Source organism: Pseudochaenichthys georgianus, chromosome 14 (assembly GCF_902827115.2).
Source record: "Pseudochaenichthys georgianus chromosome 14, fPseGeo1.2, whole genome shotgun sequence".
In the NCBI taxonomy this organism is placed as follows: domain Eukaryota; kingdom Metazoa; phylum Chordata; class Actinopteri; order Perciformes; family Channichthyidae; genus Pseudochaenichthys; species Pseudochaenichthys georgianus.
The window spans coordinates 18,338,122-18,362,628 of NC_047516.1; the positions used below are offsets into that span (position 1 = coordinate 18,338,122).

At 40.3% G+C, this 24,507-nt stretch overlaps 2 protein-coding genes across 2 annotated transcripts; one reads left to right on the plus strand and one right to left on the minus strand.

Moving 5' to 3' along the window:
- Positions 1 to 592: 592 nt before the first annotated feature.
- casr (calcium-sensing receptor) lies at positions 593 to 4,661 on the minus strand. Its single transcript, XM_034099969.1, has 6 exons — positions 4,477 to 4,661; positions 4,085 to 4,391; positions 3,092 to 3,931; positions 2,768 to 2,998; positions 1,812 to 1,935; positions 593 to 1,722 (listed from the first exon to the last, which is right to left on the minus strand). Exons 1-6 carry the CDS (start codon positions 4,659 to 4,661, stop codon positions 593 to 595), a joined length of 2,817 nt encoding a protein of 938 aa, XP_033955860.1.
- A 7,768-nt stretch (positions 4,662 to 12,429) lies between these two features.
- LOC117458022 (cationic amino acid transporter 2) lies at positions 12,430 to 18,140 on the plus strand. Its single transcript, XM_034098259.1, has 11 exons — positions 12,430 to 12,799; positions 13,042 to 13,197; positions 13,394 to 13,556; positions 14,151 to 14,284; positions 14,748 to 14,970; positions 15,544 to 15,680; positions 15,792 to 15,894; positions 16,597 to 16,721; positions 16,810 to 16,976; positions 17,788 to 17,896; positions 17,998 to 18,140. Exons 1-11 carry the CDS (start codon positions 12,430 to 12,432, stop codon positions 18,138 to 18,140), a joined length of 1,830 nt encoding a protein of 609 aa, XP_033954150.1.
- Positions 18,141 to 24,507: the final 6,367 nt, after the last annotated feature.

Genomic DNA, 24,507 nt, shown 5'->3' on the forward strand with positions numbered 1-24,507 from the left:
CCCTGCATAAGGTGGCATCGATTTGACAATGTAATGTCGAGGAACTATAGTTATTTTTCTTTTGTTGTCTTGTGGTTGACCATAAACGTAAGTAGTACATAACTTTAATTCCACATCCTGTAGTGTATTGATTTATAATGTGACTCATACTGTACATCTTCTGGTCTCATTAATCCACTTACAAATGGAAATGCCATTGTTGTCCACAAGTCAAATATTGATCCATGTTACCTGTCTTTGTCCTAACAAACAGATTTTGTTAACTCTTGCTGTTACCGTTGGTTGGTTGGTAGGTTCATAGAGAGATGTGATAACAAAATGAACGATCTAATGTAATGTTTTTATTTGTACAAAATCTTGTTTTAATATTAATAGGCTTAGTGTACATCAGGGTCATGCTGGAAATAATAAAAGTCACAGGATTCAGATAGTGTACAGTATACATCTTTCTGAAAAAATGTAAAAAAAAGAAGACAGGAAAAAAAGAAGATGGGGAGGTATAAGTGTAAATTAATTTCAAATAAGCACAGCCAATTATTGGTATTGATGAAAGGTTAGGGTTAGGGGTGTTTGACACAACCACATCATGCGATCACATGAGAGAGCTCCTCCTCGACTCCTCGAAGCTCAGGGACAGAGTTACTGTTCCACTGCCGAAGCTCATCCTTGGTTTGTGCTTTCCTGCATCGCTGTCCTTGCCGTTGGTCTTGAGGCTGATGGATGAGGACGGGCTCGAGGCAGAAGATCCACCAATGCTACCGGATTTCTTTCTTGCAGCCGTATTATGTTTCAGTGTAGCTTTGGCAGCTACTTTGAAAGCGTGGGCCGCGGTGCTGCATCGGACTTCCTCAGTGGTGTTACTGGAGGGTTTGAAGAGGATGATGTAGACCTTGTTGAAGAAGATACAGGCCAGCATCCCAAAGCTGGATGCCAGTATAGCAATGACTTCCACAGCTGAAACAAACTTGCCGTAAGTACTAAAGTACGCAGGTATAAAAGAGATCCAAACAATAAAGAATATGAGCATGCTAAAGGTGATGAACTTTGCCTCTGTAAAGTTTTCTGGAAGTTTCCGAGATTTGAATGCAAAAAAAAAACATATAGCTGCCAGGAGGCACGTGTAGCCAATAAGAAACCCAAGAGCCATCACAGATCCCTCATTGCAGGTGATAAAAATGATTTCATCAATGTCGTGATTCCTGTAGCTGGAAGGAGGGGCGTTGTAAAGCCACACCACACATATCATGACTTGGACAAATGTGCACAGAAACACCAGCAGGAACTGCAGGTTCAATCCCCACCATTTACGATGGAGACTTGTGGGGATCTTGGCTTCAAATACCAAAAGTACTCTGTTTGTTTTCACAAGGATGCAGGAGATACAGAGAACAAAGCTGATACCAAAGGCAGGTTGACGTAAACGACATGTCCAATCCTGTGGCTCTCCAATGAAGACGAGGGAGCTGGAGAAGCAACAGATCAGTGAGAATAGGAGGACGTAGGACAGTTCTCTGTTCGTGGCCTTCACTATTGGGGTGTTGCGAAATCTGACAAAGACTCCCATCACAAACGCTGTCATGAACACACCCAGTACTGCACATATGGCCAAAGCTATCCCGAATGGCTCTGTCCAGGAGAGAAACTCGATTTCCTTCAGGAGGCAGAATGTGTGGTTCCCATTGGACCAAGAGTTATAGGGACACTTGATGCAAACACCGGCATCTGTATAAAAACAAAAGTAATTTGTGTCAGAATGGCAACATTAGAAAGGTTTTACATTAGTAGATTGGGAATGTTTGTCATTCCGATACCTTTATGATTACTGTACTCTCCATCTGAGCACTCAGTGCATTCAAAGCAGCATGTGGGCATACTGTCGATGATCCCCTTTCTGGTACCAGGTTCACAGTCCTCACTACAATTAGAGAATGGCACCTATAGGATGTAAAGGTGAGAACAAACAGTTGTAACGTTCAAATATCATTGGTATAGGGTTTTATAAACAAAGTGTGACTTTGCAAAAGGCTTATCTTTTTTTAAGGGACATTATATGGTTTTACTACTAAGTCAGCTGTGATGTAACGGAAGGAAGTAAGGGACGAGGGGTTATGATATTTAGATTAAGGACCTAAGAAAATGAAAAACCTTAGACTACCAGGAGTTCTCCTGATCTGGGTAAATTGGTGTGTGAATATTCCCCAGCATACAAACTTACAGACACACACACTCTTAAACTAATTACACATAATGCAATGTGACAGCAGTTACATTGTTATTTATCAGCGAATTCTGCCACTCCCCTCAGCTAAAACAAGTGTTTTAGTATCTTTTATCCCATTGTTTTTGTTTTATTACACCTCACACTTACTGATTAGTTCACTCCCACCACTCTTTGTGATTTTGTTTACAGCTCTGGTGAAACCACTGTATGCAATCTGCCCTATTTGAGCGGCTAGCACTTAATTAGTATTTGCTTACAATATTATCAGGTAATAATACAATGTTGTATTTACAGCTAGTTCTACTGCCTCCAAGTGAACATACCAAATACCAAGTCCCATTGTTGGTCCAAGGGCTAAGATCATCTTAGCCTTAATGTTAAAATATGGCCCGGCAGCAGTCGTAACAATGTACATTTGCAACAGTTTCAATAATTTTTTGATAATTAGGAAGATCATTTCAGGGTAATGAAAAATACACCAAATGACAGTGGGAAACCGAATATGTTACTATAATGAGGAGATCCTCTAAAAACAGTTAGACTGACCTCAGAGCTGTATCCATTCCACAAAATCTGAGTCTTATCGATAAACAGTTTGGCCCCCCTCTTGATGTGCATGTTGTAGTATCCAACCTCCTGAAACAACACAGAGCCGTCCTCAGCAGACCTGTGCCAGTTTATGATGGTGTAGTTTGCTGCCAAGTCTGCGTTCTCATCAAAGTGCATCTTTTCGCCCATACTGTTGGTGTAGTTCAAGTGTCTGAGCTGCTTCAGGACCTAAGAGACAGAACCACACATTTTAATGCTTCAAAATGGTAAATTACTAGGAATGTCATTGCTTTGTTTTGAGGTATTTGTGCAACATTTTACCTGCCATGCTTCCATTTTCTTTAAATCTGCACATGAATGGTTGGCAAACAGTCCTTGTCCATGTGTGCAGATGAGTATGTCTTGTAGGGCCTGTGCAATGGAATAAACTGCAACATACACATTATAGGAGATACGAAGGTGTGTGAAGTCCAGGTATGGGGTCTCAACATTCGTGATGTCTTCTTCACCAGTACACAAAGGCCTGAAACTAGTGCTGCCATTCTCACTCTCATGCTGCCTCGGGCTGTCCTCAAGATAGCAGTTAAAGGTTTCTTCCCAAAACTCCCTGACAAATTCATTATGACTGTCTCTCTTTGGTTTGACTTGTTGTAAGAACCCTCTAAAGCCAGGTATATGCCCTGCCTTTAGGGCAACACCAATAGTCCCCGCTACAACATCAAGATACTCTGGTTTAGCAATGAGAGAGGAGCTAGCCCACGCTTCACTGGCTAACCAGGTGCGATCTGTGATGTTTCTCCTCACCATCTCTTTGATTAAAGGCTCCACATCTGGGCCGCTGGCAAACACAACAATGACTTTAGCGGTGGAGTTCTCAATCCTGTCAGCCAGTGCTTGGATTTCATGATCCTCAAAGTACTGAGAAATGAGTTCATTAAGGTGAATGCAGATATCTCGCTCTTCCATCTCCTTCTCAAACTTCTCGATGCCTGGGCGTCCGTAGTCATCATCTGAAGCCACAGCAATGACCCAGTTCCACTCAAAGTACTCAATGATGTCTGCCATGGCTGTGGCCTGGTACTCGTCAGTAGGAATGGTTCTCATGAAGGACTTGTACTGATTCTTGTTGCTCAGTAGGCGACTAGAAGAGGCATAGCTGATCTGAAACGGGAAAGATTTCACGTAATTCAACATAAAGGTTTATCAAGTTGGTGATAGAACATCATCCAGGAGGCCGATTAAATGTTTTATCGAGTGCACATTTATTGTCGACAACATTTTCAGGATGCAGGTGAAGTGTTTTGTGAGACTCACCTGAGGAATATAGAAAAGACCCAGTAGGTTTGCGACAGCTGTAGAGACGGCAGACCCGGCTGCTCCTACTACTGCTATGGTGGCTGGGATGTGATCAGTGCAGTTACAAAATTCATCTAAATTCAGGGAGTCTATCTTATTTTGGGCCACAAAGCTAAGCGTAGCTTCCAGGGCTTTTGACACTGTGTTGCATGTGTCAAAGATCCTGTAGCCCAGGGTGATGTTAGGCAGGAGGTCACTGCTGTTGTTTATCTCGTCAATCGCAAAAATCATGGCCTGAACCCAACGGAAACCACGGAAATTGAACCTGTGGAAGCCAAAAACAGGTGGATTTTAGACAATTTGAGCAGACTCATTCAGTAAAATCATAAAAACCTGTTTCATAATTTTACCTGACACACTGTGTGGATTCAGGCCGAGCGGCGAGGTCTTGGTCTTTGGATGCGACTCCAAAGTGGATGGGGAAAAGACCTCCGAGCAAAATATCCCCGGTCTTCTGAGCTCTCTGATGGGGCCCGTAGGTTGAAATCACATAACTGGACCCCATCACGATCAGGTAATACAGAACAAATCTCATCTTGTCTTTCTAATGGACAGGATTATTTTTCTACAACTCCCTGGAGTGACGGCTCTCTCAGTTTTATCTTCTCCTGTCAATCTTCCTGCTGCGCTGTTTTGCGTTTTTCATGTTTACACTGATGAGATGTCTGACTGTAGAAAAAAGGAAAAATGTATTATACTTTTGTAGTCAAATGGGCTAAATTCACATCAGGTATGCAACATCCTTTTTAAAATAAAACAAAACTTTGTATTAATGCAAATAAAAGTGGCAATTAAATGCTTTTTATTTCTTGATAGCCTTAACAATATATATATACATTCTTATAGGGATTTAGCGGTCTGGATACACGTTAGTCACTGAGCTCACTTTCCCACATAAAGCGTGACAGAGGTAAAAAATGGTGTTAATAGCCAACATGACCTGAGGCTACTACCACCTATTCTAACAGGACTACGCAGTTACATATGTTTTGGAGTTATGCTCTAGTAATGTTTTAAGAAAATAATCATTTTAACTTTTCACACCTCAGTAACACTGCAGTCCTGCAGCTGGAAATATCCATCTGAACCAAAATAGATTGTGGATTTACATTAGTGAAGTCACACTCTAATGACCCTCCTTCCTGCGAGCGCTCGGTCTCATGCAGTGGCCAGTGAACCCAGTCACCATGGAGAGAAGCCGTCTGCGCCTGGCTAATACTGCTGGAAAAATGCTGGGGCAGAGCTGTGATAATGAAGGAGCTAACGGCTGTAAGAGCCTCTGTTTGCCGCTTTCACAGCCTAAGTTCCACACTCCAGTTCCAATTGTTTTTTAATTTCCTTTTGCCATTATTATTGGTGGAAAGTGTATTCAGCAATAAATCCTGAAATACCTACAAAATACATTTTAGAATATAATCATTCAATTTTCCAACGTCAAACTTTGTGATGTCCTCCCTGCACAATCAGCTTCTTCAAGCGCTGGAATTTGCTTGGTGCTGAACATAAAACGTGAGAATTATATATAAATCTGTACTTCTCTCTACTTTGTTTTAAAATTGTTAGCGTGATGGAAATTATGTACACTATGTGTGTACCTGCCAAAGGACTGCATCATCACAGAAAGGATTAGGGCCACATCTTTTAGATCTGACCAAAAGTGAATTTTGAGTTATTTGATTAAAGTCAGAATTTTGATAATTCATTCTGTATTTTTTGTCAGAATTCTGACTTTTTTCTCAGGACTGAAAAAAACCACGAGGCTCTTATTCTCTTCCGCACATCCTTTCTCTCTTTGAGACCAATATTTGTATTATATATCATCCTTGTTAAAAAAAATACATAATAATACAAAATAAAAAAAATTACAATTTACCTACCTTTTCAATAAAGATAAAAAAACGGTAATGTAACCATGTTTACTAGCAAAGCAAAGTATGCAGTGTGATCTTTATACTTTAATTTGTTAAATAGCCTTGTTTATTTCTACATAGAAAAGTTATTCAATGATTTTTAACTCCAATTAAAAAGTAATTAAAACACCAAACGTGGAAAATAACATCAAACTTACCCCCTGAACTCCTGTGGGTTTTAAATAGGCTTGAAATAGTTAACCTGCAGGTATGCACAGATATTACGGCCTTTTCTCCAAAATGTCCCGAGTGCTGAATGAATTCACTGGACAATGGTGTGAGCTTATGAACCTCTCTCTGTAGATTAATCATTAACAGGGAGAGGGGTAGTCCATTTCCTTCAGCTAATGAAGTCTACTCACAGTTCACTTCACCTAAACTAAAGTCATCACAACCTACAGTGGTAAGATAAAACATAATCGACTTTTAGTACAGCGTTACAAGAATGCAATAATACAAACTGGCTTCATCATGTGACACCAGCTAGAATATGAGATGGAGACACATTGCAAAAGTTATTGTCTACAACCCTAATTTACGTGTTTTTCAAGTAGTGTAACTCGACTTTTGTGTCTGTACTACCACACATGGATTTCTTCGTATGACATCTCCAATTATAAATTAAATCTTCTAAAGTGGCTCTCTAATGGGATTTTCCACTACAGTGCCTCGCTCAGCTTAGTACGTATGGCTATAGGCCTCGTTAGGCCTTGTTAGGCCAGGCTCACTTTATGCTGCGTTTCCATTACAGTTTAGGAACTGGGGTTGTAACTATAGTAACGCAGTGTAGGCGGAGCCGTGATGCCATCTTCAATGCGAAATACAAAACCAACATCAGCCGTTAGCTGTGAGCTCTTAGAGCTCACAGCTCCTCATATCTGTTCAGAAACTAGACAAAAGTTAAACAAGTACAAACCACAGAGTTTCTGTGTAATGGCGAATCCAGTCGCTGATTTATTTATGTCTGTATAGGCCGTTGTTGTGAGTGTGGACGGTTGGAGCATATACTGTATTAGCTTAGCCGATCTCCATTGAGAAAACACGCATTTTAAACGGTTTTTCACCTGCCGTCTTGTCTGCAGACTTGTCAAAGCATTAATTCATGGTTTTTACTAACTGGTATCAGTATGTTGTTACTTCGGCATCATTTTGAAACGTGTAATACAATTAAATCACAGTAAAATATCTTCATTGTGTTGTAGTTGCCAGCGATTCTCTCACTAATTTAGCATACTCAGCCCGGTTGTTGGCCCGGAAAGAACCTCGATTTTGGAGAGCCAGAAAACTGTGAAAAAGTACCCACTAGCTTAAACCGCGCTCCGCACTGTAGTGGAAATGCGCCATAAATGCAGAGGTGTTCATCAGTGGCCCTCTACCGCCAGTCAGAAGAGGAGTGGAGAGATTCAGCAGATTGTTTGCACTGAACACGTGACTTTCAACTGTCTGTACTGACCATTCTGTACATTTTATTGACAATTTTAACTTTTTCTGGGACCGCAGACATCTTTTTAAGGCAGATAGAGTTTGCCGGAACAAGTCAGGCAAACTGTATCCTATAAATATAATGTATAATGTCCTTTATTGTTTTATGTTTCATGTGGAACCTATATGCTGCAGGTCTCCCTTGAAAAAGAGATCTATGATCTCAATGGGACCAATCTGGTTAAATAAAGGTTTGAAATGAAATGAAATGAGGAGTGAAATTGTCTCTAACATATTCAACTGCCTGTGTCATCAATCTGTTCCCTCTGCCAAGCACAAGCAACAAGAGGAGTCAAAACAAGAGGAAGACACAACACATCTCTCAGAAAACCTTGAAGATGTATCACTGCACCCGCCTGAGGAATGTCTTGATTATGGGAGACCTATGACACAAATGGAGGAGTCTCCACCGCCCTTCATCCCCCTATCACCTTTGAGGATACTCTTCCTTCACCCCACAGCTCTCTACTCTCCGTTCACCCTTTCACCCTCGCCCACCCTCCTGGAGATCGCTGAACACATGAAGGAGATACAGAGGGTTGGCACCAATTCCTTCCTGGATTTCAATGACCGCATTAAGACCCCATTTACACGGGAATGTTCGCGTTTACGCACCGAATTTGTTTTCAAAAAAGTCTTCTGTTCACACGCATTCGGCTCATTTAACGTGTCCGTTCACACGAGACCACTGGAAACGCTGTAGTACATATGCCGGGCCTGTAAGTGGCGTAGTAACTTCCGCCACAAAATACACCAAAAGCAGCAAAGAAGACCCCCGAGCATGGTTGCTCATGGTTCATGTAATTCTCCATGTCCACTTGTTGCTGATAGTTGTGGTCAGTGGCGGGGGGGGGCCAGTTATTTTCTGAGGGGGGCACAATAAATGCAGGACGAAAAAGAGAACTAGACAGTATGAAGTAATTGCGCATAAGAAATCAATGCAATACAGTTATTGGTATTTGTTTCAGTACACTTATTTATTTCAGATATATCTTCAATAAATCGTGTAATAAATCATACATTTTTCAATTTTTTCACTTTTCATTTTTAGGGGGGCCACAGGGGGGTCAGAGGTCAATGTTGGGGGGGCACTGCCCCCCCTAGAACCGCCCCTGGTTTTGGAAGAGGAGCTGTAGACATGCTAACATCTGTAGCATGACCAGTAGCAGTAGCTACTGACCATGCTACAGCAGTGAGCAGCAGAGGTGGGGAGAGGGAGGCGGGGCTATGGCTTCATCGCTATCAGGAAATGATCGTATAGGGCGTACACAGAGCGTTCCGGTTGCAGATCTATCCACCGCGGGACCTGCGGGGTCCGTTTCCCCGTTTCCATTACGGCCTTGTGTGGCCGAACAGGCTAAACGAAAGAGAAAAGTAGCGGATACAACCGTTTGCGTTATTGTGTAAACAGCACATAAGGCGATACACATGGTTGGCAGCATGTCCTTTATCCCCGCCCCTCAACGAGGCCCACCACAATCACCAAAGTCCATACTTCTCAAAAATTATAAACTCGTTTCTTTGAGTCAAAAATAATATACACATTTAAGTTGTTGTTGTTGTTGTTTAGTTGTTGTTGGGAAGACAGCTTGGCACTTGACATGCCATGTCAGCCACAGCTTGTCACAAAAAATCTGACTGATAGTGTGTTTAACGAACTTAAACTAGCTTTATTAATTGGCAGGTCTTTGGCAGGAAAAACATTTTTAATCAATGATTTTATCACTGAGCACAATCTCGATTTTATGTTTTTAACGGAAACATGGATTGAACAAAATAACAGTGCAGCTGTTCTTATCGAATCAACCCCTCCCAACTTCAGTTTTATTAGTCAGGAAATAATGCATAAGAAAGGAGGTGGAGTTGCTATTTTATTCAATGATTCCCTTCAATGCAGGAAGACATCTTATGGGAAATTTGCTTATTTTGAATATGTGGCCCTTCAGCTGAAATGCTCCTCTCGAGCTCTGTTCCTAAATATCTATAGACCTCCCAAATACTGTGCAAGCTTTTTTTGATGACTTTACTGAACTGCTGTCTATAGTCTGTATTGACTTTGACCGTCTAGTCATTGTTGGTGATTTTAACATCCATGTTGACAACCCCCAGGACAGAGGGGCTAAAGAACTGTTTTGTGTTCTTGATAGCTATGGACTGACTGAGCATGTGACGGAGCCCACGCACAATAAGGGGCACACTCTGGACTTAATTATCTCCAAGGGTCTGAATATGTGAGGTTGAGGTGACTGATGTTGCACTGTCTGACCATTCCTGTGTTTTCTTTGAGAGCTCTATTTCTGTTCACAAAAATGTTCAAAAAGAGGTAACCACAAAGCTATATTTAACTGAAAATACTATAGGGAAATGTTTACTCCACACTTGCCGCTGCTAACATCGCAGTACGATGCTAGTAGATCATTTTAATTAAAAAAATGATCAGTCATTATTGGGGTTAAAGTCCCCTCGTAGGTTAAAGTCCCCTGCGTGTGCCGTTTTGGTTTCAAGAACCTGGTTCACGGAGGATACCAAAACGTCCTAGAAATACAAGGTAAACTTAACCATGTGCATTTAAAAATAAAAAAGAGGGATAGTTTCGGCGAAAACTATAAGGTACCATGGGGTCAGATTATAATTTTCCAATTTCTTGAAATAACTAAAGGACAAGTTAAACAAGAAAGAGGAAAGAAAGGGTGGGAGGTGATAGAAAACTATTTATGCTAAAAAGTTAGCAATGATTGAGAGTCAGACCTAAACATTTCAGATGTGTGTATCTCACTCTGCACTGTTACTTTTATTCATGTATCTTTGCTTTTAAACAAGTGTTTTTAGATATCATTTTATAATATGTTTCTTAATGCTATTAATGTTTTTCATTTTTGTAAAGCACTTTGAATTGCCTTGTGTTGAAATGTGCTATATAAATCAACTTGCCTTGCCTTGCCTTGTTTTAAGCATCCAGCGAATAAGTTCTCTAGGAAAATGTTTATCTTTTATTGCCAGTAGAGACACGATACCAGGAGCCCCTAGAAGCAGTGGATTGCAACATGATGTGCCTCAAACAATTAGCTGCTTCCTTATGCTCTGCTGAACGCGTCTTCAATTTGTTGCTTAGCAGAAGTCGCCAGAGAAAAGAAAATTCACTTTACAACATGTTGACTTTCCTGTGGCATACCCAACACTGTGTCCATAAGACATGAGGCATGTGACATCCTACAAAAACAAATAATCTGAATTCTGAAGACACTTTCTTTCTTTTTAGTTTTGTGGTTTAATTTATTTCAATGTGCTAGAAAATTATTAAAGGTTCCATGTCATGGCCATTTCCACTGATCATAATTGCATTGTTGAGCTCTACTAGAATAGATTTATATTGTGCAATTTTCCAAACTCACATTGGTTTCTCAAACAGCATCTCTGTATAGTATGTGTATTCACTCTCTGTCCTAAACGCCTTGTTGGAGCTCCTATTTGTATCACCATAGATTAGGTTAGTAGTGGCGTAAGACTCCCACATGTGGCTATGTGACTCATTAGGTTATAAAGTGATACAACAGTTAAAATACACCAAAGAATAATGTTATGTTTAATGTACTGAGCCCAAACTGAATCCGAAAGCCTGGTTTTCATATTACTGAATGCAGTGGTGGATTTGAACAAAGTTCATTTACTCATCTTTAAGTAGCACTACAATTTTTCACTAGATTTTGGTTTTGCTGTTGTAATCCACAACAATGAGAGAAAAGGTAAAAGACTCGTGTAAGACTCTGTGATGAGTTGTACTGTTTTCACTCAGCATTGATCGTTTTCAGCCAACAATAGAGTTAAATAAAAGATATCTAACAACTAAGTTTATTAATAAATAGGTTTTTTATGATACTCTTACAGTTACAAAAAAAAGTGACAACATTACTTTATACAGACCTCCAAAGGTTTATATTTAAATGAAATAGCAGTGATTGGTTATCTTGTGTACCGCTTAGTATTAAAAACAATTGTAATATCCAATTAAGAATATCTCAAATAAAATATATTATTAACTCGTATTTGAATTCAATCCTGAATGAGATTGTGTTTGATTTATTTATAAAAATGTAAGCACATTTTGGCGTGAATGCCTCCATCTGCACACACATAAAGTCATTTATGGAATTCCTGTTATTGTTTGACATGCCAGAAAAGCCCTCAAACCAATCAAACTGATCCTCTCTTTTCAGAAATGACATGTATGTATGAAATGTAACATAATCTGTCAAAAATGTTGAGCCGCAACAATTTCACAGTGAGTGGATTTATCCTCACGGGTAGTGTGTGGACGAGTACGGATCAAAACACAGTCACATTGCAGCATTCAGAGGAAAGGTAAGGATGTCTTTCTTATGGGAATACAACCTATACTATACTGGATATTATCTATGTTAGCTAAAAAAAACATGGTACTTGTTTTAAATTATATTTATATCTTTCACAGTGTCATTAAATAATTGACTTTGCATGTGGATGAAAGTATTCCTGTGTAAAATCAATCTTACAGCAAACACACATAATAAATAAATGCAGTGTTCAACCTGTGTGTCTCTCGCACCCGTTTTACACATTCAAACTATTGCAGCATTTATTTATGACTCAAGATTCCTGCAATGAGACAAATGTTTCAAATTAAGAAAGGAGAGTTAGTTGGTGTCTAAAAATGTTTAAAGGGAGCATTTGCTTTGGAAATATGCCTTTCACTTTATGTTCTAGAGAAAATGTATTGAGTATGTGTTATTGTTGGAATAGTTTTCTTTATGTGTAATACACAACTGGTATTTTTCCTACTTCCTACTTTCCTACTTTTTCCTACTCATATATGCTTAAGTCTTGTTTAATGATTCTCTACCTTCAGCAAACAATTAAATGTCTTTCTTTAGCAGGATGTCAGGTGCAAAGATCCTGCTGTTTCTGAAGAGCCTGTCCCGTAGGAAACCTCTGGAGCCTGAAGGAGAGGTGTCCAACTTCCGCCGATGCCTGACCACTCTGGACCTGGTGGCCCTGGGGGTCGGCAGCACGCTGGGGGCCGGTGTGTACGTGCTGTCGGGAGAAGTGGCCAGAGCTGTGGCCGGCCCGAGTATCATCATTGCCTTCCTGATAGCAGCCGTGGCCTCCGTCTTTGCAGGACTTTGCTATGCTGAATTTGGAGCACGTGTTCCCAAAACTGGTTCTGCCTATCTCTACAGCTACGTGACTGTGGGCGAGATATGGGCTTTCATCACCGGCTGGAACTTGTTGCTGTCCTATGTCATAGGTAGGGATATTGCTATATATATTTACTGTGTGAGAAAGGTTTAATAGTCATCTTGGAAAAGTCACTTCTATCCTCTTAACAGTGACATTGCTCCATACAAGCCTCAAGTCTAAAATAAAAAGATAGGTTGGATAATATGTTTATTTTTATAACACAGGTTGCCCTATTTAGCCATTTATTTTGTCATTCAACCCATGCTTTATATACTGCATTTAAAAATCTATTTATTTACTGCTTTTAAGGGACGTCAAGTGTTGCCAGAGCATGGAGTGGGACCTTTGATGATCTTATTGGAAATTTAATCTCCAACTCTCTGGGGAAACAGGCTGCCATGAATTTAACTGGATTGGCTCCCTACCCAGACTTCTTTGCAGCTGCCCTCATAATGCTATTGGCAGGCAAGTTTCATAATATAAACCCCTGTGACCCTTTGGCATGTGTACACATTTATTATTATGAATTATGTGTGGAAAGTGAAGGAAAAAACCGTAGATAATCACATTTTATGATATATTTTAATGACATTTTCATATCTTTATACAAACAAGGTTCCATGTTTCATCACCAACTTTATATTTGATGTGTTTCCCTCAGGGATTCTTGCATTTGGCGCCAAAGAGTCAGCTGTTGTAAATAAGGTTTTTACAGCAGTGAACGTCCTGGTGTTGCTGTTTGTTATCCTCGCTGGAGTCGTTAAGGGGGACATCAACAACTGGCAACTTGGTGAAGAATCTCTGCTAAATCCATATGAGTACGGGTTCTTATTATTTTAATTCAAACATGTAAAACGTTTCCACAACATACGACACCAACTCAACTTCTGATGTCGTTATCTGCTGTATTTAAAGGGGCCCAATTATGCTTTTTGGGTTTTTCCTTTTACTGTAGTGTGTTATTTATTTCTGTAACATATTGACATCACTTTGTAACAATTGCACTTCTATTGGCTAGCACTCAAACACATTATATTTGATAGGCTAAGTGGCGGACCACATTTAAGTGGTTGACCAATCACAACAGAGCCGCCAAGCTAACCAATCAGAGCAGACTGGGCTCTGGTTTCAGACAGAGGGTGAAAAGAGGTGCTGCAGCACAGGCAGTATGAGAAGAATAAATAGCTTTTTGAACATTAAAGCATGGAAATATCTCACAGTAGAGACACAAAATACAAATATGAACCTGGAAATTAGCATAATAGGACCCCTTTAATACAATTATTGTTAAGTAACCGTATTTTTAAGGCTGCTAATGTTGGCTTTTCTTTTTAAATGTTGGTTACAAATATTAAGTTATTATTTGGTTGGCAGATTATTGTTGCATGACCAAGCATCAACCTGCCTATTCTTTACAGAAACTTTACATCGATGAACGACACCGCTATATTTGGCACTGGAGGATTTTTCCCTTTTGGCTTTGAGGGGACATTAGCAGGCGCAGCCACATGCTTTTATGCATTTGTTGGATTTGACTGCATTGCCACAACAGGTAAATTATTTCACTCATGTGCGGTACACACAGAGAGAAGAAGAGGGGATGCATGCCATAGCACGATATAGAACATAATAAGTTACTATACGTTATAATAATAACAACGTTATTACAATAATGCACATTTTATGGACAATCTAACACTAATATTTATTTTTGCACATTCGATGGACAATCTGCACTAATGTACATTCTCAAAATATTGAAGTGACTGTTATTTTGTATATATTGATTATTGTGTTTTTATTTAGATCTTAATATGTGCACATGTAAAAATGTGTCTTTGACTGTGTATATATACATATTTGCGCACATATTTTTATATTTTATATACATTTGTTTTTATATTCGGGATTGTGGGAAACAGTATTTCGATCTCTCTGTATGTACATACAAACTTGAAGATTGACAATAAAGTTGACTTTGACTTTGTTATGATAATAATGTGGGTTTTTTTCAGGGGAGGAGGTTCAAAACCCCCAGAAGTCGATCCCACTCGGCATTGTGGCGTCACTCCTCATCTGCTTCCTAGCTTACTTTGGTGTGTCTGCGGCCCTGACTCTCATGATGCCGTACTATTTGCTCAGTGTTAACAGCCCCTTGCCTGTGGCCTTCACATACATCGGTTGGGGCCCTGCAAAGTATGTAGTGTCTGTGGGATCCCTCTGTGCACTGTCAACAAGGTATGAAACACAGTGTGCCTTTAACAAACTGCCACATGTATCAATTACTTAATGTTATCCTTTGCTAATACAGTACATCCTGTAGATCAGGGGTGTCAAACTCAAGGCCCGGGGGCCAAATCCGGCCCGCGACTACATTTGATGTGGCCCGCAAGAGCTTGCAAAGAATATAATATGTTTATTATACTGTTACATGCCACTTTACAGAAGCAGGTTGCCCATAAACTACATGTCCCACAATGCATCTCGTTTTGTGACATGCGCACTGAAGAAACTTGCAATTATTTGCCCTTGACTTCTTCTTTCAGACGTAGTTAATTACTAAGTTATTATCCTATCCGATAATAATCCAAGTCAGAGGCAATAATGTCATATAATACATTATTTTATATATATTATATATTTATATATGTATATTTATATAGTTACCACCGACCCTTTGTGTGCAACCATGCTAATGTGGCCCGCAATGGAATTGAGTTTGACACCCCTGCTGTAGACGAAGATCATTTGAATCAGAGTTACAGTACATATTCATTTATATACATGACTTCTTTGTTCTTTTCCCCTCAGCCTACTAGGATCAATGTTCCCGATGCCCCGCGTTCTCTTTGCCATGGCCAGAGATGGACTTCTCTTTAGCCCTCTCAGTAAAATGAGTGAAAGACAAAGTCCTGTTATAGCGACACTGGTTTCAGGTGCTGTAGCAGGTAAAGTTTGTCAGATTCATTTGAATGCTTTTTCTCAGTAATTTTCTGAAAGTTGTAGTTTAAATATTATTCAATGACAGTATTTTTCTTATTATTGTTCATGTCTTTCAGCGGTCATGGCGTTGTTGTTTGACCTGAAGGCGCTGGTTGATATGATGTCCATTGGAACCCTCTTTGCATACACTCTTGTTGCCATATGCATCCTAATATTAAGGTTTGATCATTTCCTTTTTTAATATTTTTGGGCTCAGATTAGCCTTTGTTGGACAGTGGGAGATAGAGGGGATGACACAGTGGGGACTGAGCCAAAGTACATGAGCCACCAGCTCTAACCACCCATACCGTATGAGCCATACAGAAGCACTTCATTTAAAGTAATAATGAAAATATGTGTGGTATTATTACTCAATTGTTAACTACTACTATGATTGTTTGTGAAAAGAGCTCATGTTTATGTTGCTATGAGCTAGAATCCGTGAAGTTTTTGCATTTCTTTCTTCCATTTAACCTCCTGATAATGACAACATATTAAATTACATTACATGTTACTTGTTAGACGCTTTTATCCAAAGCGACTTACATACTCAATACTGTGGACAATCCCCACAGGAACAATTTGGGGTGAAGTGTCTCAGGGACACAACGACATGGTGACTGTAGTGGGGTTTGAACCTGACCCCCTCATCCGAACACCAACGCACAACCCTATCATTAAATAAGATGACATGTGTGTCTTGGAAACATTAATAGTACATAACTTTATAATAGACAGGGATTTGAATACATTGGTTGACCAGAGGAAAAAAGGACAACAAGATCCACCAAACCTCCCTGTTTAAGTCAAACATATCACGATATAGAAAATATTGTTTCCTCAAGGCTTGGTTGCATAGTTATATTGTCTTTACTTTAACAGGTACCAAGAACACCTCAGCGAGGACAGCAAACCAGAACCCTTTTCAGTTACTGGAATATTGTATCCTCCTTCACAAGCCACTTCACGGACATCAAAAAATGTGACTGTCTTAACTGTTTTTATGAGTAAGTGGTCTTTCTAACACAATCCTCTATACAGCATATACATGATTTTCATTGTTAGTAATCACTGGACTTGCCTTGTTCTCCTCAGTCTTTTTAGCTATCATCCTAAGCCTCGTCATAAATAGCGCTGTGGACTCCCTGCAGGCCCTGGAGTGGTGGAGTTTACTTTGTGTCTTTATCATCGTACTGCTATTCGTCTTCATCACACTGATCATCTGGAGGCAACCACAGAACGCCACCAAAGCTGCTTTCATGGTATACTACATCTAACCTAAGTGCACAGAGCCTTCCATAAAACGTTGTAGAATAATATGTCATACTTGACATAAAAATATCAATGGCTAGTATAGTATGTATCCTAAACCAACGTTGTATATCAAAAAACTTTATGGAAAAAATGTAATTAATTTAGAACATAGCAGCCTTTCAAATTGATGACATATCTCTAAAATAATAATATGGTATCTGATAAACATTTCTCATATTATAGCCAGTTAAATACTATCAATCCATAACAACAACATTTAACTGTTTGTGATCCTCCGTCCAGCAACACCTGTCACCTGAGTTAAACATGCACAGTATATAACAATTTACACCAAGCACAACAGTGACACCTATTGGACCAATTTGGTACATGCATTTTGATAACTAATCAGAATCGATTTTATTACCAAGTAGGTTTGCACATACGAGGAATAAATAGTATACTTATAAAAGCTATTTAAATCAAATTAATTTAAGACTATTGCAACAAATGAAAAATAAAGGCAATATTTACACAAAATCTAGTTATGTAGGAAAGGAAAGGAGTGCAGTTAAATATAATAAAATATAACAATATTATATTATAAGTGGAGAGTTATGCGGATTTAAAAAAGAGGTAGCGTGGAGCGGAAATGTGCAATATGTCGTGCCGGATTTACAATATTAAAAAGAACAAGATATTATATTCTATACTATATTCTTTCCATCTGTATACTTTTTAGCAGGAAAATTGAATACCTTTTCATTGTTATGACATAATTTTCCAATTTTGTTCTCTCTCTCTCTCTCATGTTTACAGGTTCCTTTTATTCCGCTGCTTCCTATTTTCAGCACCTTTGTCAATGTCTATCTTATGGTTCAACTAGGCTCAGACACGTGGATCCGCTATGCAGTGTGGATGGCAATAGGTATGTGAAGAATATAAACTTTAAATTACACATTTTATTGAAAGAAAAACTGCAAAAAACGAAAATGTAACCCATCTGAGATGTAACGTTTTTTCCTACAGGTTTAATCATCTACTTCTGTTATGGTGTTCAGCACAGTGTGCAGAAACAAAGGCTCCAAAACGCGCAGAACCACGTCAGTATTCACAGCATCACCACCACTATGGACCAACACTTTGAACCGGGACACGACTTTAATGATTAAACAATACAACATCTTTTGATTCACTGATATAAGCACAACTGGGAGCATCATCGAGCAAACTAAACACTTTCCTTTGAATAAAAAAAAGTGGCCACTGTGTGTATACATGTCCTTATAGTGTTTCCTGCATTTCGTGACTTGGTCATAACTCACAATTACCTCACATTTTGAAAAAGTAAATCTGTTTACAATTCTGTTTCAAATGGGTGTTGAGAGATGTATCCATAGATCTCTTCATTTTGCTCTCAAAGTGCACCAGATTGATGCTTTTAACTTCAATATTTAAAAATCTTCCCGGGGGAGCTTGCCCCCAGACCCCCCTATGTGAGGTCCACACACACCACCTATAAAATTAGCACTTTACCCCTGCTTACACCTATATGCCGTGAGCTGATCGAGCCTTCATTGTAAGTCGCGGGTACATTGTGTATATGCATGGGGGTTGTTGCAGTAGAAAATTCCACTGTAGCGCCCGGTACATTAATGGGAAGCCCTAAATGTTTGAGCACCCTCTATGAAACGTCAAGCTACCCCACAGCACCCCCAAAATAAATTCCTGGCGCCGCCACTGATCCTGACTACTTGTGTTGGGGGGGCCCGACTTTTTTTTTTCTCCAAAGGGGGGGCCTGACAGAAAAAGTTTTAGAACCACTGGTCTACAGCATCCTCTCTTTGTCTTCACTGTACAATGTGCCATTAGGTCCTGTGGGGATTGTCCACAGTACTGAATGTATGTAAGTAGCTTTGGATAAAAGCGTCTAACAAGTGACATGTAATGTAAATGTGATGTGACTCCTGCTGCGGTCCCGTTTGGTGGACTCCCATCACCTGAGGATGGTCTCTTCTGAGCATTCAACGGGCTCCTTGATGTCACTGTCGGTGCTCTGTTTACCTGATTAGAAAAGAATCAATTTAGATACATGTCAAAAATACATTAGGATTCAAGTCAAAAATATTACAGTGAAATATTACAAAATATTACAAACGGCAAATAGCAGAAATGCATTCTTACCAGGATGAGAGAGGATGCTATCTGCCTGAAACTCTCTCCTGCTCAGGATCTCCTCCTGCTTTGACATCTTTAAACCCTGTAAGGCCCACTGTTGTAATTTTACAACATTACTTTAAGCTATCCTAAAAAAGTCAGTAAATGTTTTTGTTTTTTAAGGACTACATTTATATAGTCAATAGGACCTTTTGTTCAGCCTCACAATGCTATTGGGTATAGTAAATGTGTTGGTCCTGCCCTCTGGCCATACACTCACAAAACCTCAGAATCTTCAAACGAGCAACATCTCTTTGTTTTATTGGACTGGATTTGTCAGATTCAAGTAAGTAAAATGCCTGATTATTACAATGTCTAGAACATGTACATATTTAGTTATTGTGGAATACAAATTTGATTTTGAGCAGCTGTCAAGATGTCTTTGTTGTAATATTACAACTACAGTGTGGTAGTCAAAATAGCATGAGCACCTGTCATGGACCCCACCCTTCTTATATGTTTATGCATGTGGAAATAAAACACAAATAGAAATATAATGTCTTTGATAATTCACTATAACTATGTTCTAAATGTGTCCTCTGTTAAGATTTTGAATTAAGAACAGAATTGAATAAATTAATAAATTATTTCTGATAAAAGTATGTGAAATTATATCTCTAGCAATATTTTAAACTCTACTTGTATCTTATCAGTTAATTAGTTACAACAATTCATTGAACTCTTCTCTGGTTCTGGCAGAAACAGTTCTTTCTGAAATGTGTTGGGACACTTGAATGTATCCCTTTTAGTATGATAATTAGCCTGTTAGCATTAGCCAGACAGCATTGTGTGACTTGTTGAACTGGTTTACCTGCATGTGTCAGTGTAGGTAATAGTATTCCTTTTATTACGATAATAGGCAGGATTGTGTGATTGGCGCGGGAAGGGGGTTGCTGAGGGCGCTGCAGCACCCCCTAGCGGCAGGCGGTGCGGAACTCCCCTGTCTGAATGATTATTTGACGGTTATTGCTGCTCCCGCTGTGCATAATCTGTGTAATATGTAGCCAATAAATTCCACATTGTCGGTAAAATAATATTTTGGCCTGACCCGAATGTTTTTCTGTAGCCCCGGACAATTCTACCTCAATAATCAACACACTCTCACTCCATAATCGTCCAGGAGCGACGTTTGGTCAGGGTCCCGTGGCGTGCAGTTGTGACGCTCCTAGGCTCCTTCAGCGTCATAAAGGGACGCAAATAGCTTTCAACTGATTGCAATGTATTCCCACCTGCGGCGGGATTTGACACTCATGGAAGCACAGCATTCGTTTGTGTCGGCTGCCCTTAAAGGCAATGTGAGCGTCCATTCCCATTGGATAACGGCGAATTGTACACCCGGAAGTAAGTATTCCCCTTACTGTCGATTGATTTTACAGTGATATCTGCACTACTCATCGACTAAAAAACACGAGATTATCCTTGTTAATTAACATTTATTGGTTTAAATTGTGTGCAATGCTTTTGTATTTTTCCCCTTCGATTTTCGGAGAAACAAATATTTTTCCGGAGTAAAGGATGGCAGAAGACACTACACTACCCAGAATCCCCAGCTATCGTTTGGACTACACCATGTGCTCCGTTTTGACAAACCCCCGTGATAGTCGGGATATGACTTGCCTCTCTATACTGCGCACCTCTGCAGTAACCTAACTAGCAAACTAACTAGCAAACTAACTATCCAACTTACAAGGATGACCTTATTTTAGAAACCTCGCACAGAAGCCTTTTGGTATACAGTAGCATCCCACTTAATGTTTTACACTCTTGGATGCTACCAGGCAACCTCAAACAGACTATGAACTGTAAATTAAAGTCATTGTACGGAGATGCTTTTTCAACAATTGGCGGGACATTAAGCGGATAAAATGCAGATCCCAGCAATTTCTACAGTAGCCTGCATCATGGAGCATTGGCAGGTTATTTTCATACTGCTGTTAATCTGGAGAGTGCATCAACAGACTCTGCGGCCGGCGCATAGGATTATAAATCAGACAACGTGCATTAAAAACATTATAACACATAATGAGACGTTATGCAGTGAGGAGGTTTCACCGATGACAGGTGGCTCTGATGAGATTGTACCACTGCCTTTTCTCTACAGGGGACCAGTGAGGTAAGCAGTCACCAGAATGAATGCATGACCCTATAGGTTACTGGATGTTGCACACAGCATAGATAGCAAAACAAGCGATGACGCGCAAATAGTTGTTTCCCATGTTTTGGTGCGGACTACGTCACACCAGCGATGAACCTCTCCAGAGTTTACTAGCGAGCAACCCGAGACCACCTCTTTTAGGCGGAGCAGAGGTATCGGACTGCTTCCACACCAATCCAACGAACTGCATCAAGGGGTTAACGCTACAGGGACCGATTCAATAGTACTAACCAAGCAGGTGTGAACGTGACCTATACTATGGTGCCTTAAGGTTTGAACAGAAAGGCTAGCGCTTGTTCCTTATAAATATAAAACATCTCTTTTAGAGAGACTACCAGTGGGAGACCATAATTGAAGGCAGTAATCAGTATTGAATGTATTACAAGTCTAATATGTAGTATAACGTAGAGCACTTTGAACATTTGGAAAGGCGCTAAATAAATAACATGAATTGTAATTATGGCTGTTCTGATGCGGGACAGCTTGTCTGGTGGCAGTGAAGCTTGCATCAGCACACTATCGAGAATGATACCGATAATTCTAGACGTGTGGAAGGGCTTCCAGTTCCTGTTCTGAAAGAGGTAGGCCTTGCTGTTGAAAAGTTTTATCTGGGAAAGTTAACAACTAGGAAATGGTTACAAAATGGACACCAAGGGGTGCTTACAGGTATTGCAGAGAATCCAGCATAATGCTTCTGATGAGGTGTCAAAGAAACGTGGGCTACTATGGCAACCAAATGCACATTTGATTATAAAACCTTAAATATATATGCCACAGAAGGCATATGGGATGTCTGCTTTCCCTGCCATGTCATCTACAGAGCAAAGAAACGGGAAAATCTTTAGTAGTTAATAATACTCTTAACAGAATAATCGTGAGGAACTAACGGGTCAATAAAGAAACGTTGCTAGAATAATTCCTCCTAGCACTAGGCTAGGGGCCTGTCGTGTTTTTAAACGTTTAAATAGCAGCACGTGTAATACTCCTGGCTCCTTCAGTGCAAACTTCAGTCTTGAGTGCAGGTTTCAACAGACATGGATCCCTGGGAGCCAGCATAACCTGCTAAGAAACCTTGATTTATGCCTGTGATAAGGTCATTTGACGAACATCTGTGATTAGAAAGAGCTTGGAAACGATTTGCAGCATGAAGCCTCCTGAGGCACACCCAGCGAGGGGCAGATATTGCAGGTAGAGCTTAATTCCTGTGAGGAAAAACTCTTCTTTGGTTGGTGATTAAATGTACATGGCCGCTTGGCAGAGAATGATTCATGGTATTCATAGAAAATACACTGTAGGAGATTGAAGTCTAAAATGACGGTCAAAAATGTATCGAGCTTCCCTTCATATTCACGTGATGGAAATTGTTAATTTATTTCCGTTTTTAATTTCATTGATTTATAGTAGGCCTAGTATAAATACTTATACACATACAACTTCTGTATAATTGCCTCAAATATGACTTACTGCAGGCCAAATATTTCAATAATAAAACATTGCTTATGCAGAATAGTATTATATACCTGCCAAGATGCGATTCCTAAGGAATTGCTGCTGCAGGGGGCAGGAAGCTAGAACTCGTGGCTGGATCTGGGACTCCAATTCCCAGAATCCTCGGGAGTGTGACGCCAGCGGCACAACGTGGTTGAACGCGGAAGTAGAAACATTTGTTTACATTGCAGGTAGAGGAAATCGAGTTTGTTCACGGGAATATATCGTGCAATTAAAGGCTTCAAGCGCTGATTTTACTTCGAGAAGTTTGGACAGGATGGCAGGTACTTTGGGAATACCGGAGTCAGCTTGCTCCTGCCTTTTTTGGTGTTTAAATACCCACCGACCGAGAGACAGTGCGACTCTTAGCTGACACACAAGAGAGGGGTTGTTACCGGAGCTGGCGTAGAACTCGGGACTTCCTCTGGCCCAGATGAGGACGGAAGGGACACCTGAATGTGTGTCATGCGGGAGCTGTGGCTCATTCCAGCGGCGTCTGAACCATGCTCTGAGCTAGCCTGTGTTTCGGGAATGAGGCATTTCTTACGGCTTCTTGCGTATGATGATTCGGTTCCAGAGTCGGAGATTGCAATAGACATTTTTAAGGACAGCACCGGCAGGCAAGCAGCAGCAACATGAAACACAGCAGCAGGAACATGAACGCAGCAATAGCAAATGAACGCAGCAATAGCAAGTGAACGCAGCGGGAAAGCAGCAGCGACGTAGAGGTAGCTGCAGCAATAGCAGCAACAAGCAATGCATGGGGAGAGATCTGTCAGATTAAATAGAGCGGCATATTAAGGAGACTCTGTTTGGTTGGTTGTAGAGTGGCAAGGGGGCGTTATGTATGAATGCAGCATAATTGCTCGAGTTGACTGCCTGAACTAGCTCGCAGGCTTCGCCCCATTTGTTGCAGTTGCTGCATGTAGTCTGTGTCTTGGAGTCCTTTGAGGGTCCACAGACCTCACAGCTGGCTGTGGAGGTCTTCCAGAAGCTGACTGTGGGGGTCTTCCTGCGGCTGGCTGTGGGGGTCTTCCAGCAGCTGGCTCTGAGTCAAGTGCATCTTCCAATTTGCTGTCAAATTATGAGTTTACCTCCACATCATCCTCATCTTCAGAAATGTCTTCCTGTTCCACTTCACCGTGTTCTTCTAATGCATTCCACTCACTCTCATCCATTATTAGCTCCAAGGCTCTCTGAGCAGAATATCTTTTGGCCATTTTGTTGGTAGATAATTGTAGTTCTGTACTACACTGTAATGTGAGGTTATGTCTCTGTTTAGTCCCTCCTCTGACGTGCAGGTGCGAGGGGGGACAGTGCGAGAACATTTTAAATGTTTATACATTTCTGGAAGATCTAAAATGTTTTTAACAAAGTAGTTCTATATTATCCATGTCCATCACTAATACCATGAGACACACATAATTGATGCATCTCTTGGTATCTGTAGGCACTCATGAACCAAGCACTACGCATCAGGAGTGGAGTGCACCAGCTGGGCGTAAAAAAGTAGGTCTTAACTCTAACGTCGGGCTTAGCTACGTCCGACTTAGTGATTCGAATTTACACCGAGTGCACCAAGCCTGACTAGTCTCGGTCGTAGCTGCGCCTGGTCTTAAGTGCGCGTCCACGTGAATACACGCGAAACAGTAATTGTTGCCAAGCAACACACGTCTACA

Excerpts from the sequence above, each read along its gene's own strand:
- casr (XM_034099969.1), bottom strand. The coding sequence starts at position 4,661 with ATGAGATTTGTTCTGTATTACCTGATCGTGATGGGGTCCAGTTATGTG. Across the intron at positions 2,999-3,091 it reads AGAAAATGGAAGCATGGCAG|GTCCTGAAGCAGCTCAGACA; the intron begins GTAAAATGTTGC and ends TCTGTCTCTTAG. Across the intron at positions 1,936-2,767 it reads GGAATGGATACAGCTCTGAG|GTGCCATTCTCTAATTGTAG; the intron begins GTCAGTCTAACT and ends TACATCCTATAG.
- LOC117458022 (XM_034098259.1), top strand. The coding sequence starts at position 12,430 with ATGTCAGGTGCAAAGATCCTGCTGTTTCTGAAGAGCCTGTCCCGTAGG. Across the intron at positions 12,800-13,041 it reads GTTGCTGTCCTATGTCATAG|GGACGTCAAGTGTTGCCAGA; the intron begins GTAGGGATATTG and ends ACTGCTTTTAAG. Across the intron at positions 16,722-16,809 it reads TGTCTTAACTGTTTTTATGA|TCTTTTTAGCTATCATCCTA; the intron begins GTAAGTGGTCTT and ends TGTTCTCCTCAG.